We start from the raw sequence: 18,019 nt of genomic DNA on the forward strand, positions 1-18,019 counted from the left end.
TTCCCAGTACTGCTGTAGGAATTTTCCTCTTTTCTGCTGCAACTGAAACTTTTGAGCCCACTACCTCCAAGATCAGCTCTCATACTATTTCTTCTTCTCCCTTTTCTTACCAGGGAAAAGAAATCAATTCCTTTCTCTGGTGTTGACAGCGTAAGGTCACAGGGCCAAGTGCAGTAAAATTGTGAAATGTTGGTTTTGGCTCCCAGCTTTTTTACCACAGGGCTACAGCCCAGAGCTGCCTCCAGCTGCCCCTCCCGGCCTGCAGGAGGCACTGGGCTCTCACCTCTGTCCCTGCCAGAGTGGCCCTGTGGGGCTCACAGCACAGGACAATGCTCAGGGCCACCCAGCACACCCAGCACTGGGCACAGCCATGCAGACTGGCATCCCTGGCATCCCTGGCATCCCTGGGATCCAGCTGCACCTGTGACTGCTCAGAACATTTCATGGATGTTCCCTCACACACACATGCAGACCCATGGCCAAAGCTCACAAACCCACCAGGTTTACTGAGCAGCCTGGGAAAATCCAATAATTAGCAGCTACTGCCTTCATTTACGAGGCTCCCTGCATAATGGGACATTGGCACCACTGGGGTAACTTCAGTAAATACAAGGGGCATTCAAATAACCTGATCTTGATTTAAAAAGACATTTGCTTACATATGGTGTGTGTTTAAATGTTTTTTTGGCCAAAGTTACTGTCAATAAAAAAGATTTTCATCTTCTAATCCCTACACAAATCCCTCATTTGGCAGCAGTACTGTCAAAACAATCTTAAGAGCTGACCAAATTTTCAAAGAAATGTTTCCCCGCCCTTGTTCTAACTTTTAATTTTCTTCATTGGCAAATATAAATATGTGGATGTATAGATTTTAAAATACAGAGAGGATGAAAAAGAACCAGTTTGTTTTTATAAGTGAGGTATCTCTTATCCACAGTGGCCAGAAAGAAAGAACAACCAAGTTCCTCACAGTAAGAGGTTGCTTTTTGTGTTTGTCAGCAGTTGAAAAAAATAGTAAACAGAAAGTTTTATCAATTACAAATAAAATATTCCTCCCTACCATTTTCTTTTTTTCCAAATAGGATAATGGTCCAGATACTCATGTAACCTCAATTGCTTCAAATATTATTATTATATCATTATATCATTATATTTAGGAGGAAGTAGATGTGACAAAACATTCAACAGATTTCAGTATTCAACTGAAAGCAGAAATATCATCAAACTAACTATATACACTACCACAAAGCAACTGCAAAGGCTTTAAACATGACCAAATTCTAAATAAATGCCAAGTCTTAATAACACCCATCATTTGGGGACAAAAAAGATTACACTGATTTATGTCCCAGGGCACAAGAGCAGTGAGTACAGTGATAAGCTGAACACAATGAGCCCCATCAGCCCTGAGTCACGGTAATCTCACTGCCTGCATGGAAAAGGTCAGCACAGATGGATCAAACTGGAATGATTTGTATAATAATACTCAATTCTTATATAATGTTTCTCAGCAGTACTTTCAAGGCACAAAGGAGGTCAGTGTCATTATTCCCATTTACCTATGGAAAACCAAGCACATGGGAAAGAAACCCACTTAGAACTCTCATAGGGAGGCTTTAGCTGCAATACACAGAGAGCCATCCCAAACTGAGCCTCCTTAGCACTGAAGCAAATTCAGAATAGGAATCTGGCAGTGGATATATATATATATATGTATGTTTCTCTCAGAACAAAAGCACTTTGCTTCTACATAAATTATTCTTCCATTCTTCAGTCACCACTTTTGTTGCTTCTCAGGGAGAGAAACCAGTGTTGCTATAATTTCATATTTTAAAAAACCATCATTGCTACATAACTATTATTCTTCCTGGCATTTGTGCAATAATTTTACTGGTGCACAAAAAGAAAAAAAATCAATTTAAATGATCTTTAGATTCAAACAGTCACAGATAAAGTTATTCATGTTTATGTACATGAATGCTCACATGCACACACAAAGCAGCTCACCAAATTCAGGTTAAATCACTATGTGCCACCTTAAATAGCCTAATTTCACATAAACAACATGCACTCCTATACAAATATGAAGCTAAAGGAATTTTAATGATTTTTTTTCCTGTATAACTAAATCTGTTAGGTCTGCAGCTCAGTTGCAAAGATAATCAGAAACAATGTCAACTGGAGAATCTATAGAATCTGTCACAGCCAGTTTGAAGGAGACCATGGCTGATGGGGAGCACAGCCCAACCAGCTGGGGTTACACACAAAGCATACATCAACAAAAAAACCCATTGAATTTTCAAACAAAACACCAGGGAAGAAGTGGTAATTTGGATTTCATATTCAGAGCTCTAAACAAATGTCCACTTTTTAAAAGTGTCTCAATGAGAGCCATTTTTAATAATACAGCCTACAGCTTGACAATGATGTCAAAAACCCCAGCTCAGAGCTGAGAGATATCAGCAGCCCATTGGGATATTTTGGAATAATGTATGTGATGTGTCCTCAGGGTCCTCTATTACACTAAGACAGATCAGTATGATAAAAGCATATAGAAAAAATTGAATTATTATCACAGTATTAGTACACAAGTATTTTCTTGGTACATTTCTTCATTTGTGCATTGCACAAAATTACTGGACTACAAACCTAACTCTAAAAACTCCATAGAGATGAAATCAAAGAGATTTGTAGAAAGGAAAAAAATAAAATGGGGCAAACAGTTTTTCTTCAGGCTTACACTGAGCAGTACAATTCCAGCCTTTTACTGTTCAATTTGAGACAAATCTACAGGAGTTAAGAGCTCTGTGAATCTGAAAGCACCAGGCACAGGCTGTGGATTACTGCTGCTGATGTCTTGGTCATTTTAGCAGATCTCTTCAAGCATACAATGAAGTACTTCTCTTACAGCACCAAGGTTTTAAAACACCAGCCCTGCCAGGACTTAGTAAAAGATAGGCACTGTGTAATAGAAAGATGCATTGAAATGAAGTAAACTGTGAAGTTGTCTTAGAGGTGAAGATTCCCACCCAAAGCAGCCCTCCACAATTATGATGTGATTAATGGCTCCTCCCTCATGGAGCCACTGCAGGATTGGTGCTCTGTGCCTGGACTCCCTTTTCCCTCCACAGCAGTAAACAGAGAACAACAGGTAAACTCATAGGAACTGGGAATACAGTAACAAAGAAGTGGTAACTAAGGACAGCAAGATTCCTCAAAACCTTTGTGGAGTCTACATCACCCACTTCAAGGTAAGAATCCTGCAGCCATGGCCCAGCAGCAGCAGCAGCAGCAGCAGATGTGCCCAGGCCCAGGTGCCCCATGGCCATGCCCTGGCATCCAGCTGGGGTCCGGGATTTCACTTACATGTTGGTATTGAACAACTACAGTGGGGATGTATGAAATACATTTTGAACGTTTAAATTCTGAGTATCCCAAATGTGAATCATATATTGCAGTGAAATAAGTCTTAATGTATGTATCAAATAGAATTCTCTTACCTTTTGTTGGACTCTGGTTCTGATCTATAAATCCTTTCAAGTCTCCATTTGTGGAAGTCACACCAACCTGAACAAAACATTTTTGAAGTCTTAAAATATGATAAACCTTTCTATGTTTTCTAATATGCAACTAACAATATTATGAAAGCTTTCTGCATTGTGAAACATCATAATCCTATGGACAGTAGAATCTAACAAGTGCATGAGACTCAAGGCAAGGTATCCAGGACATTTGGAAAGTCTACTTTTAACTAAGTTGTTACCTAAAAAACCCCCTGATTATTCTGTGTACTACATATGACCCAAGCAGCCCATTCTGGCTATGATGGTGTAAGGCACCATCCCCTCCAAGTCCAAAGGAGCAGCTGCCACCAATAACAGCAGAAATCTGCCCATGTCCAATTGCCTCAGCACCAAGCTGCACACTCTACAGGTAGGAGATGTGACTATTCATTCTAAATACATTTCCTAGTCTTCAGAGATACACTGATTTACTGAGGGGAAGTTACTGGAGACGTGGAAAACTTAAATCTTATAAAGAATAGTGCAACTCAGACTTTAACATGCACACAAAGCATAGGAAGGTTTAGTTTGTACAGAAAAACACAAGATCATCCTGGATGAGGAAGGGAAGAGATGGGAAATCCCTCATATCCCAACCTCTTTTTAAAATATTATAAAATTTGAGTACTTCTGTAAATCATTGGGACAAAGGGTTCCACTATCAAAGTTAAAAGAAGGCAATCATATGATGAAGGATCAAACATTTTGCTTTATTTTACAGATGTATATAGCAATAATGGAACCTATGCTAGGGCCACTTGAAGAATTTTAATATACTCCTGTCAGAGCATCATTTAATTTTAGGTAAATTAAACTTAACTAAAATAAACTACACAAGACAAAAGAATAGCTGCTATAAGCATTCAGTCTCTCAATATTCAGCAGGTAATTTTTGTAGGGGAAAATCTGCACACACCGCTTTGTGACAGACTCTTGAAAATACTTCTACTAAAATTTTGCCCCCATCAGGAGACACGTAGGAAGATCAAGTGTTGCTGCACTACTCTGATTGTAGAACACTGCCCAAGTGAGCTCAGCGATGTGCTCCTATAAACGAGCCCTCAGTTTATCTCAGGCATTGTCACTGTCAGACTGTCCCTTCCCTGCCCTTCCTGGCACACCCAGCCAGAGCCTCCTCGCTCCCAGCCTGGGCTGCTGCTGTCCCCAGGGGCCGTGTCAGAGGCTGTCCCACTGTCCCTCCCACCGCAGGGCTGTCTCCCAGCAGGTGGCACCGGTGCAGCAGCGATGCAGCAGGGCCGGGAGGGCCCGAGCAGGGCAAGGGGAGAGGACATAAAAACAAACAAACCACAGCGTCTCCTTGGCAGGTCTGGCAGCAGAGCCAGGAGAAGAGCAGCACTCCAGGCTCTCCTGTGCACGGGCACAAGGAACACTCCTTGTGTGGTAAGAGGCCACTGGGGCTCCTCATCCTGAGGATGTGTTCTTGAGGAGATGTTTAACAGAGGCTGGCACAGCTGGGAACTGCACAGGGTAAAGCTCTGCAAGGCCAAGGACAAGAGGCTGCACTGCTGGCTCACACCTCTGCTGCCTTTATACCAACAACAGTGCCAGCTTCTCCCTGGAGCCCTGCCTGCCTCTGTGGCAACTAGAACAACACCAATGGGAGACACTTTAAATTCAGGGAAAGAATAGGGGCCCACAGGGATAAATATCATGGTAGATTATGGGCCTCAACTCATTCCAAGAGAAGGGATTACAAGGAACATCTTCAAAGACAGCACTGAAATGTGTTCACAATTGAACATTCAGCTCTAGATCTACAAGTGTACATTTCCCTATTCAGATCAGTGTTTCAATAAAACACTGAGGATGACGTACATATACAGTGTCAGAATGAAAATTCTAACTTGTACATTTAATTCTCTGAAAGATTTTGTGTGTATGTTGTACTTCAGTGATCCAAATGACACAAAGTTACAGAACTTCAGTTTGCACAGAAATATGTTGTTTTCATTACAATGATCCTAGTAGCACATTTACAAAGAGCAGCACTTCTCTCAATTTTATAATCCTTGTATCTAAGTTTAGAAGAGCTTGAAAACAAACTTGAATTTCATGAGAACCGAAGTGAGAAATGTGGCAGATCTAAAGGAATTTGTTTCTCCTGCAGAAGATTGATCCTAAGTCCTCAGAAGAAGCAATGTGTGATGGAACATTGTAATACTGCAGCACAGCAGGGCCTTCATAGGATTCCATCTCAGTGTTCAAGAGGTCCCAGGCCACACTTATCTGAGATACCACACACTGCTTTTGGGAATCTTGTACTGTAACAACTCCTAAGCTGGAACCAGTACACAATCCAATGCTTAACTGGTATCATTTGTTACTTTTTGTACTGCTCCTGTGATATTTCTACTTTGTAACACTGGCCCAGAGTGCCTGGTTACTGGGATAGCAGGAGCTGGACTCTCTTCTGTTCATCTGCAGCACAAGGAACCCAGCCATGATGGAAGATGAAGAAAGGACCTGGCAGGCTTTGCATATACTGAATATCTTAGAGGTGTGTTTGCCTTTCCTGTTAGTGACTAAGTTTCCAAACAGGGTGAGGGGAAAGAAAGAGTCACAGCCAGAGTCTTGGATGGGGCCAACTGCCATGAGCAGCTCCTGTAGTCTCTGTGACCACCCTCAGCAGTGAAACTCTGCTCCATGCTGAATGTGAAAGGAGAACATCACAGACATTTAACTGACCTTATCTATGGCAAGACAACCACCCTCTGAGAAGCACTGACAAATAACTTCACAATCAAAACTTAACAGTCTTATTCAAAAAACTTGCTGGAGTTATATCACTCATTTGTTTGAGTAAACTAAACTAAAATTTACCATGAGTATTTGCTCTTTTTTTCTTCCATTTGTTAATACTCTTTTGGTGTCTTTTTACCTGAAGGACTGATGGGACAGGAGAGACAAAACAGGCAAGAAAAAACCCCACATTTTCTTATAGAAGGAAAGAATGAAATAACCCAGTTGGACAGGGTGATTTGAATTACATCTGGGCACAATGTATATGGTAAGCACATAAACATCTTTTTTCCAACGGAACCTGGAACTTTTATTCAACATTTTATTATTCATAGCTTCTTTGGTCGGATTAGTTTTCTAAGGAAGGTCAAATTACCCACAAGCAATATTCCACAGACAGATACCAGAGAGGGTCCTGTGTTTAAAGAAAATGAGCAGCAAGCCCAGCCTGGATAATTTTCCCACCACACACTCAGAGTTTGGAAGGTAAAACAGCAGCAGGGAAGGTTTTTCATCTTGCACACACATCCAATCTACAGGAACAGTCTGGCACGTGCTTGAAGCACAAGCTGGCTGGACAGGAGGTTGCTCAACACAGCTTCTTGCAAGGTGGAAATTCCAGCTGTGGCATTCCAGCTACAGCTCACTGGAGGGCTGTGGTGCTGCAGGAGCACACACATGCCCAGCTGAGCAGCAATGATTGCAGAATGCAAAGGTGGCAGCTTCCTGCCATGCACATTTGACAGAAGCCCTTCAAGAGTTTCTGGAAGATGCTCAAATTCCAGTACTTTAAAACTTCCTTTCCTTGATGCTTCAACGTAAAGGAAAAGGATGGAAGTACCCTCCCAAGAGAGCTCTCTCCCTCAAGTCACTCTGCAGATCACTAAACCATTTCTGACACTATAACAAATATTAACCTTACATTTGAAACAAATTTTGAGCTGCAGAACCCCCAGGCATATACAGAATCTAAACCCTGCAACTCTGCAAATTCAGAAGCATGATGGCCTTCTGACAGCACCAGGAAACACCAGGGCTGACACTATTCTGAGGAACCACAGCAATTCTGAGGAACCAAGGCTGGGAAAACCCTAAGAAGTGCTACCAATGACACAAAGCATATGACCACCACATGAACAGGTAAACATGAAAACTGGGTCCTACATTCATCTGTACCACAGCAGCTGATTTTTTTAAACATAAACCCATAAATATTAGGTATCTGACTAGGTTTGACTGATTTTGACATGCAAAATTTCAAAGTATGCATACCAATAAAACATTTCTTCTCTAAAGTAACCACAGCATTGTGCTGAAATAAACAACCAAATTATAGTTGTATATTCAGAACAAGAGTAGGTTACCCAGAGTGAATGTCACATCTGTCCTCGGAGATTTTCAAAAGCCAAAGCCCTGATGGAGCCCTGAGCAAAGCACCAAGGAGTTGGGCTCCAGTGTCAAAGAGCTTTACACAAAACCCCAGAGTAGATGGACTCCTGAAATCCCCTCCAGCCTGTGCCACTCTGTGACACAGCACTCCATGGATTTTATTGGGATTGGTATTTATCCTTTGACTGCATCAAACAAAAGGTCAAAGCCACAAATGACCTGGATTTGTGCAGCTGTCCCACATACATCAGTAGAATTATTTATTTGTACTAGAGATGAATATGACCTATGAAATAATAAGCAAAGGGCTTTGAATATACACATCAGTTTACTTTATGTCTTGGTAAGCTTGAATCAAAAAGTGAGATATAAGACACCTCAAAAGCCTGGAGCCACACTCCAAATGAAGCTATTAATAAAGCCAACAGAAATTTCCACCACTTGAGAATTAATTTAAACCAAACTATATCATTGGCACCAATCTAACCCAATATGCACAAAAGCTTTTGCAGTTACTGAACAGAGCACAATCCTGGGCTGCCTGCACTTTCATTGTGGGGCACTTCTTTGGTGGTGTTGGCTCCTAAACCCACTCAGATTTAACTAGAATGCAGGATGTCAACAGGCAAATTGCCCAAGGCCCAAAGTCACCCTCAATTCACTGATCACCAGGATTAACCAGAACTGTTCTCTACACAAGCTGTGTATCTCAGGAAGCACAGCTAATTAGGCAGAAAATTAAGGTCAGGATGTTAAGACATTTCATAAGCTTCCTCAGAACTCGGGATAGAGGAGTCAAATATAGAGCCTGAGACACCACTACAGGCTGGGTAATGAGCAAGCAAAGGAACCAGAAGGCCTCCAGTCTTCTAGAAACCAAGAGTGTACCAACAGCAGCCAAATAATATGCAGTCTTTCTATTTTTTCTTGAGATCTGAGACTCAGACTCAGTCAGTTAGAAGGATTTTACAGAGGTGCAAAGGTGAGAAGATTCAACAAAATGTGCAGCTTTCACCTAAGTTTGAAGAAATGTTTGAGAAATCACAGACTCACAGAATATCTCAAATTGGAAGGGACCTGAATGGATCAATATGAAAACAGCATAAAACATTGCCTCAGTTATCAATCTGACCAACTAAACTCCACATGCTTAAAGAGATTCTAACCAGTATAAATTTATCAAAATACTGCAGAAGATGATGGGATACATATTTGTGGCATACAAAAATCAGCTAAGATTTCTGAATTTGAAGATCTTTGTGATTGATTTCTTGTATTTGTCCACACAGTTCTGAAAGTCAGCAGTGAGTGGCAGAATGCCAGTATGAACAGTAACACATGTTGAAGAGGCATACTTACATTTTTTGCCGTCATGTCAGACAGTATTGCTTTATATTTCATAAAGCCATAAGATATCCCTTTTCATCTTCACAGAATCTTTAAAATGAACATCCTGTAAGACAGTTAATGAAATATCTTAGTTGAAACCCAAGCTTCTGAGAAAATAATCTCCACAATAGTCAGGTTCTGCAGAAATACTAAAAATGGTCATTGATTGGAAGAGGCAGAGATGAAATCCTATGTATAAACGCCCAACTTACATAAAGGCCTGACTACGTTAATTTGCTAGCAAACAATGTTATATCATTGCTAAAGTTTTGTAGTTAAAACCATGCAATTTTTGCATTTAATGCAGATTTGCTTTAAAAATGGAAGTGAATTACTTCTCTCCACTGTCTCTTTAGCCAGCAACAGAGAAGGCTTTTAATCAAATGTATATATAGAAAAAACAGAAAACACTCAGAATTTTTAGGAAACATGCAAGAAAAAAAATTCAGCTCTAAATCATCTTTTAAATATTTCCATGCTTTTTCATTAAACCTGTGTAGTTAGAATTATAATATTAGAATTCCAGGAAAAGATAAAAATGTTAGATCACCAAAAAATAGTTTAAAGTGACTTATTTTTTAAACGAAAGCTTCCAGAAGCCTTACAGAAAACAGAAGAAAAGTTACAAATCAATGTTGTCAACACAAACCATTTTAAAGATGTTTAGATACCTTGAAAAGTACTTTAGAAATACTACTTGCAGTTTAAAAATGGACCACAAAAGACATCTGAATTGCATTTGGATGAATAAGAGAGAGAGAACTGTTCACACTTAAGTGTGGAATCAATTCAGTAAAATTAGGAAGATACCTAAACTACTTATCAAAGAAGAGTCATGACCATTTACAGCAGAACTCAGCAGCTACAAAAGCAGGATGCCATTTATGCCATTTCCTCTGTGGTTTAACCTATGTCAAGTTTGAGAATGGCCACTGTCTTCACCTCCCTCCAGGAAAGTGCCAGGGGTTGTTTAGGAGTGCGTGCAACTAATGAGGAACTCTACCATCACATCCCATCACTGCTGTAGTAGTTTGGGATTACCCAGAGAATTTTGAATTCTAGGCTGTTTCTACACGTTTCTTGGTTTATTCAGACACCATATCAATTAAACTGTTAGTGGAAAACCATTTTATTCAACATAGAGGCATCCTCCACTTCCTACTGAGTTGTACTTATCTTCCTTGGTGCCTCCCTTTATTGCAGCCATGATTAAGCAGTTACTCCAGAACACCACACAAATCTACTAAGACATTCTTCTGTGAAAACTTGTACATTTTAGTTTCACCACAAAACATCCAAGAAAATAATACACATTTTATTCTGGCTTTAGAGAAGATACTACAAAGAGGTATCTATTCCCACCCTGGGGAAAGGAGTTACTGGATCTGTAGTAATCCTGAAATCTGAAGCCATAAAGCTACAGAGGTCATGGCAAGGAGCAAATACTGAATTCTTGCAATGCATCTGAAAATTATGATCTTTGGTGCCTGTTCTTTTTTGACATTTCTGACCCCTGCAGATGAACTCTCCAAATCCATCATCTGCAGCTCTGGCCAAAATTCCCGTTGCAGTCTGACCTCCCTCTCTTTAAGAGGCTTTACAAGTAATTCACTCAAATAAAATGTAGTTAAGAACATAATTGCTGAGCAGTTTTAACTTATTTGCAGATAAGCAAACTAGGTTCATCATGACAAGTTATTTGCTGTCAAGCTTAATGATGCAGAAGGTATTGTCCATAAACTATTACAGTCCTTTGCCACAATGCTCCTCAGCCAGTAAGAACAGTTGGGATTCTTCCAGCTTTATGAACACATTTTGTCAAGCCCGAGCAGCCAGACTTTGTGACCCCACCATCTGCCATGACCTCTTGTCAGGTTCAGACAAAAGAACCGACACAGATGGCCTCAAAATGGAGATTTTCTTCATTCCCAGTTGCTGCATGTGCTTGCACCACACAGACAGAAAAACATAAAACTCAACCTTTTTTCTTCTTTAGCTGGTTTCTACTGAAATGAAGCTGCATAAAGACAGAGCCCAGAGCACGTGAGACACAAACATCACTTTTTTTGGAACTACATTTGTCCCTTCCTAGGCTAAGTCCTGGTTTATAATCCACTCCATAAAATTGCCTTTTGGTCATATATTGTACGGTACAAGGAGCCAATCAAAGTGCCTGACTTTGTAAACTCTGAGCTGTAGCTTCCTTTAGAACATATTTTCTAATCACTTATGCCACTGATACTAAAAAGCCAGTTTGAGCATGAAACTTACAAAAGCCCAGGTAATCAAGCTCTAGTTACAGCAAAACAGTACAGGAGTTTTATCTGTACCTATTCTAACTACAAGTTAAATGCCAGATCTATTCTGATCTTTTGGTGATTTTGAAGCTGAATTCCAGTGCAACAAACAGTGCAAAACAGAAAACAGTTATCTGCAGGATAACATTGCATTCCTTCTTATGTTTATTTTCGATCTATTGCCCAGTCTTATTTTTAAATTACCCCATAAGACAACATAACAGTCTGTTCTCTGCTTTACCAAACTTACCCTGGTTTCTCTTCTAAAATTTGATCAGTACAAGTCAGACCCTCACCTAGACCAGCACCTGGAAAGATCCTCCTCAGTGCCAGAGGCCAGTTCCCACAGAAAGTGCCATTTATGTAATATTACATCAGCACTAAACATCTACAAATGAAGACGACTACTGGACAATCACCTAAATTGTTATGATGAAAAGTCTTTACAGAACACACAAAAGATTAAAAAAAAGAGATATTTTAGTATCCTAGGATGATTTTTATCAACACTAAGGAGTGTTTTTTCTCATTTACCTGATAAACAGTATTGTAAAGTGAAAATTATTCCAGGTATCTGGGTCAGCTAAGAGGAAAGTGTGATGAGTTTCAAGAAAAAGAAACCTGTACAACACCAGTCTTTCCACAAGAAAGTGATTTATACTCTTCATATCCCTCTCCATAGTACTAACTTCCAACTATTACAAGACTGATTTCAGAGGACAGCAGTAACAAAAAGACTCCTTATTAATCAGTACAGGCTCAGTTTTAAACCACTAATTTATGCACAGCATCTTCATGGCTTAGACCACCTGTTACACATATGCTGCTTCAGTGTGTCTCAAGTTTTCAGATCAGTAAAATTTCAAAATTATTAAGTACTTATCAGAAATCCACCTGCTCTCAGGAAGTGTTTCTCCAGCTTGTTCCTAAAACATGTTTCAATACCTAACTCCTTTTTGGAAAAAAAAAACCAAGACAGGAATGCCATATAACATCCAGCTTGTCACTCAATGAAGCTCTTCAAAAAAGCCAACCAAGGTATATATTCAACAAGTCACACACACAGGATAGGAAATAAGTCACCATCTTCAGCTGGCATACAGTAATTTTTATTTTGAAAATAACATTAGAAAGTAGCTCTAAGGAAGCCTTTGAAAGGAACTTCCACCATGACGTGTATGATGAAAGTCTGGCAGGTACCACAACTTATTTTTCCAGCCTTTACTGTGAGCAACTGTATGCCTTCAAAACAGTCCTAGTAGATATCAGACAAGGTGATTAGAGAGACTGAACAAAGCAAGTCTGACTTGACCACCGAATGATATTACAAATTTTTAACAAAATAAAATAATTTGAGAAGAGTATTCAGTTTAAAAGTGTCATTGTTTAATCACCTTTACTTGAATTAAAAGGCTGCAGCCTGCGAATCCAAAGCACAGAAGTTCTCTCAACTATACAACACAAAAAGGAAATGAGCATTACTGCTTTAAACCTAGATCCAAATGAAAGATAAAACTACCTGAACCCAAATTGAAAGTGAAGATCTCATCTTGTAGTTAAGATCGAGCAAAATGCCAATGTATCATCAAAAAAATTAACTGACACCTCCTGGCAACAGCAGTGATTATGACTCAAGTTCACACAGCACAAAGAACTCGGAAAAACAGAGGAGGCATTCCTGCAAGTTCAATGAGTATAAACTGTAGCACTTCAGCTCCATGAGAGAGATCCACCAAACTGTGGGGTTTGCTAAAAGCAAATGTCCCCTCAAGGACTGAATGTAGCAAATACTGAGGCAACAAATGAACTGGATTCCATTCGGGACTCTTGGAGTGGATCCCAAATGCTACAACCCAATTACTCCCACTATTTATTGTATTTACTCACTGTTGTACCCATTATTTACTACTAGTGTACACAGTATATGACTGTACATGTATACCTGACTAGAAAAAGCACTGTTTGATGGAGGCTACTCAATATCCTGCATCCCAGCAATGAAGACAGGTCTGAGTGAGAAGAACACGTAACATGGGAAGAAAATCCAAAGCTGGATTCAAACTCTCTCCTAGCTGAAAGTGCTCAAGGTCTCCATTCATTCAACTGCACTGCTGACCCTCAAGTTCTGCTGCTTGCCCAGGGCTGCCAGTGCTGGGTGCCCATTCCCAGCAGCCTGGGCCTGGCTGCTGCTCAGGCACGTTCCTGGACACGCTCAGTGCCAACAACGGGGGCAGCAATCACGGCTTCTTGCTAAATCAGTGGGGTGGAGCATGTTTCTTATTCTCCAAATGAGGAGAACTTTACATTAAACATGTGGAATAATTCCCAAGCACTTGAACCTTTGAAGGCTCTTTTAATTCCCCAAACCAGCTTACTGTCATTCAAGATAGAGTACACAGGGCCTGACATCAGCACATTCATGCACACTTAAAGTATGATCTAAAACATCTTTTTGAGATGTATAGACAACTTTTATCTATTCTATAAGCTCACTTTTTGTTCTCTGACTGGGTTTCTAGCCCATAGCTGACTGCTATACAGGCACAACACTTGGGAGTCTGCTGCTTCAGTAGTAAGGAGCAGGTACAACTTCCTTTCAGAGTAAACAGCACACTGTATTTTCACAAACACATTTTTGCCTGAAGAAATTTCATTGTCACAATGGATTGACATTTGAAAAAAATTGAATGATTTATGTGATGACTGTAAAATACCATGGTAAGATGGTGTTTGTGCATTGCCAAGAATACATTGGCTCTTCTGTCAATCAAGCTCAGATGAAAACAGCATCTTTTTGTCTACTGAGACTTCACACCAGCTTCTTCCTAACACCAGCCCATACACTGTATGATACGCCAGAGAATGGTCTAGATATTAATCTGGTTTTTTAAGTTTTAATATTGAGATTTAAAAATTTCCAGAATTATCAGTGTATTGACAAATATATGGAAATGTTTAACCACACTGTTGAGATATGCTTTTGGCTACACTTTGCAGCTGGAAGGATCTTAACATCCAATGAACTGAAGATAATTTTATATTTGCATTTAATTAAAAACCACCAAGTTATATGACAACAAACAACTTGATTATGAAGACTTAGTAGCTATTTCTTCCATTTTCCTCATAGTTTGCTAGCAGCTTTGCTGTAGTTTAATGCCTCTATTTAACTCTACTCTTGCATGGGTCAAAGATTATGGCAGTATTCACCAAAGGGTAAAGGTTACAAAAATTTCATACTTATTTAATTATAATTTGGTACAAAGGCAAAAAGGGATTTTTCTGGTGATGAACAGGCTCACAAATACTGATTACAGCACACAATGTTACCTGAAGGGCACAGTTCAGTGAAATATACTGCACTGCTCTGAGATCCCGCCCCTGCTAACAGGGATCTTCCACTTTTACCCACTTCTTCCACCTTCCACTCCTTCCCAATGCTGCACACCCTCAACAGCTCCCATTGCTACCTGGCCCTCTCAGAGAGCCACCTCAGGTCTAATATTGTCAGAATTCCAGCAGTGGGGCTGACAGGGGCTGTAACAAAGTTTTCCAACCACTGCGACCCCTGAGAGCTCCAAGGGCCACCTCAGCCTGTGCACAGGACAGGACCAAGCCTCAGACCTGGCCACTGACTGACCAGTTCCATTTCTGAAAAAAAGCATTCATAATCCCTCAGAATTTACTTATGGATTGAAATGTGACAAAAGGTTGCATTGGGCTTGTCCATATGAAGACTACTGTATGCTTTTGAAGAATTCACTGGGGTGTGTGCATGCTTCAAAAATCCATTAGGAAGGGGGATATTTTTTTCTCCAGATCACAGCTTCCTCAATTTCTTATCCAGCAAGAAGCAGGATTAATAATTTGCTTTTGACAGAGAGCAGAAGTCTGCTGTTATACCAAATCAATACACAGCTTGAAATTGTATCAGTTGTATGTATGAAGTTACTGATCTAAAAAAATGTTTGAATGTATTTGCAATTGCTAGTTGAATTTTAAATAAACTGAAGTTTACAATAACCTGATTGCTCCTTTAAGAGAACAGAAATATATTTCTCACATTCCTCAAATCTCAAGGTCAAGTTTATAACAAAAGGAAGTTACCTAACTCCTTCCTCCCAAGGAATGGAGAGCCCATGTACACATGGTTTCTTATTTCACTCTGAGGACATAAGCTCACTTTCACCTGCAGTTTCTAATCTCATCCATAATTACTGGTCATGTTACCACCATATATTCTTGGATGACCATTACAGTTCCCAAGTGACTTTCAGTATGTCAATGCATTGGCATTAACAAGCCTTAATGAGCAGCTACTGATATACTTGCTTTAATTCCCACAAATAGCATTATAATAGCTGCTACCAAGTCGAAGAATTCCTCTATACAACTAAAAGTTCACAGCCTTAAGGACAGTGGGTACCTGTTGCTAATTTCTTTCTGACCTTGTTTTTCTTTTTTCCCACCCTGAAATTTGCAATGAGAAAACAGTGAATTAAAATGGTCCCTTATTCACACAGAACATATTTGTGTACACCACCCATGGGCAAATGGATTATGAATTCCTATCAAATTAACCTTCCCATACACCCAGCCAGATGTTATAATCATCCAAGAGAGGTCAGTGAGGGACTCCACTGAACAAAAGTACTAAAGAGGTTGTAAGCCACAACTGAATCATCTGCTATTCCCACCCAAACCAACACAAACCTAGCAGCAGCAGGAACCTGATGGAACAGGAGAAACCTGCCTTGCCAAACACAGGAGCATACTCTAAGCTCCACAGGAAAAAATAAATTGAGCTGCAAGACCAGAATTACATTCCCAAATGGAGTTTGGTCTCCAGATGTTAACAAAAATCCCATGGTTTGGACATGGGCACTGCATTCACTGCTAGCAAAGAGGAACAGGGGCAGTCTCAGCGACCATCACTGCTTCCTCTGACCATGTTTGTGTAAAACCTGGTGGTCAGGGCACATCCACTGACTGAAATAACACAAAAGCAGTGAAGACAACATCACCTTTATAAAGTGGATGATTTCTACAGGTCACGTTAAAACCTGGCTGTTCATGTCAGTCAAATATCCTATGGACTGTAAACCAGGAAGATCCCAGTGCTGTGCCAATTCTGGATAATGCCTTCAAAGATACCTCTAAAGAAAGCCCTTCTAGAATTCATGCTTAAATGATTTGGGAAGTTACCAAAAATCAAGTTGTCTCCTCTTTTAAACATTATCAAGTCAGAAAGAATGAAACTGTGCCAACACCTAAATTGCTGCAGTTCACAACCAAGCACACTAACAAAACCAAACACTCATCTTTTCCCAGCTTGGTTTCAGGCTCCATAGTGACAGCCAATACTGGATGTGAGCTGGCTAAAGCAATATTTTTCATGTGCTACAAAAATCCAGGAGTTACTTTAGGTTTCAGTAAGTACAAATATCCTCACAAATGGCTTCACAGGAGGCTGTGGATTTTGCAAACTGTGTTCTGAAAGGCAAAGAGTTTCTTCAACAGTACTAAATGAATAGCTAGACCTTGAATTATTTTCAAACATCATCTTTTTAATTCAATTACTGTTCTGTATTTCACCAGAAGTAGGATATTCTACAAAACTGTGCTTTTGTTACAGGTCTATTATAGTGGTCTTACAAACTGAACTATTGTAGGCCTGCAGTTTTCCTTAGATTGATTTTTATGCTATAAATACTGAAAAGCATAAAAGTAAATTTGAGCAGTCTGTAAAGCCCTTTATTGGAAACTATCACACAGGACATCAGATCAAGGAGCAAAGGAGTTCCTTTAATGAAACTATGAAAATAAGATCACTAACTACTGCTTCAGATACTTGCAGAAGAATCATGGTCTACAAATCAAATAATGGGGGGAAAAAGAATTCATTTCATTCTGATACTGGATGTTACAAAATAAACATAAAGAATCAATCCAGGAAGTTGCTACAAAACTCTCACTCCCTAGCACACCTGCACCTTTTTACAATATTTCCTTGCATACCCCTGGTTTCTCAGATCCCACCACAGACATTTGTGCCCTCAGCTCCACCATGTTATGTGCCCTATTACCACACCAAGACATTGGGGCTGTTCGTCACCTAATACCTAAAGTTTTGTGACAAACCCATCTGATTCCAGTGGTTTCTTGGCTTTATGCACAAAAAAATCCACAAGTGTATTTCCTAGGAGCAGAACAGACAGCTGATTTTCCCCTGTTTTAAGATTCACTGTTGGTTCATCAAGAGTCATGTACAGTGAATGTAATTGGAAAAGTAGTAGAGAAAGTCTTACATCATTACACTCAAAACATGAAAAAGCAAACAAGTTAAGAAATTATCACTTATTAGAGACAGCCCTAAGAACATTATATTAAGGTAGCACACCAGAAGAAATGCAATTCCAAGAACTGAATTAGACTGGCTATGACTAGAATTCATTCTGCTCCACATTAGGATACAGAAATTTAAATATTTCTCTCTACACAGGATGGGCTACAGGAGCTTCCCTTCATACCATGCAAATCACTACTCTATATTGCATTTAGAGATTGACATTCAGCTTTCACAGGCACAGTGACAGCGTCTGCACATCTAAACCAACATCA

General features: G+C 39.8%; 1 protein-coding gene across 6 annotated transcripts in view; it reads right to left on the reverse strand.

Moving 5' to 3' along the window:
• TFDP2 (transcription factor Dp-2) overlaps nt 1–18,019 on the reverse strand; it is a 62,441-nt gene that overhangs the window by 32,648 nt on the left and 11,774 nt on the right. For 5 of the 6 annotated variants that reach the window (XM_071437626.1, XM_071437628.1, XM_071437629.1 and 2 more), the window contains exons 2-3: nt 9,072–9,165; nt 3,501–3,567 (exon numbers count right to left, since the gene is read on the reverse strand). In XM_071437626.1, coding sequence (XP_071293727.1) covers nt 3,501–3,567; nt 9,072–9,113 — 109 coding nt within the window. In that variant the 5' untranslated portion in view covers nt 9,114–9,165. Of the gene's footprint in view, nt 1–3,500; nt 3,568–9,071; nt 9,166–18,019 lie in introns of those variants that run through there. The other variant, XM_071437630.1, reaches the window with a different exon arrangement.

Source organism: Agelaius tricolor, unplaced genomic scaffold, assembly GCF_023055355.1.
Source record: "Agelaius tricolor isolate 1412-34295 unplaced genomic scaffold, bAgeTri1.0.p SCAF_12, whole genome shotgun sequence".
Taxonomy (NCBI): domain Eukaryota; kingdom Metazoa; phylum Chordata; class Aves; order Passeriformes; family Icteridae; genus Agelaius; species Agelaius tricolor.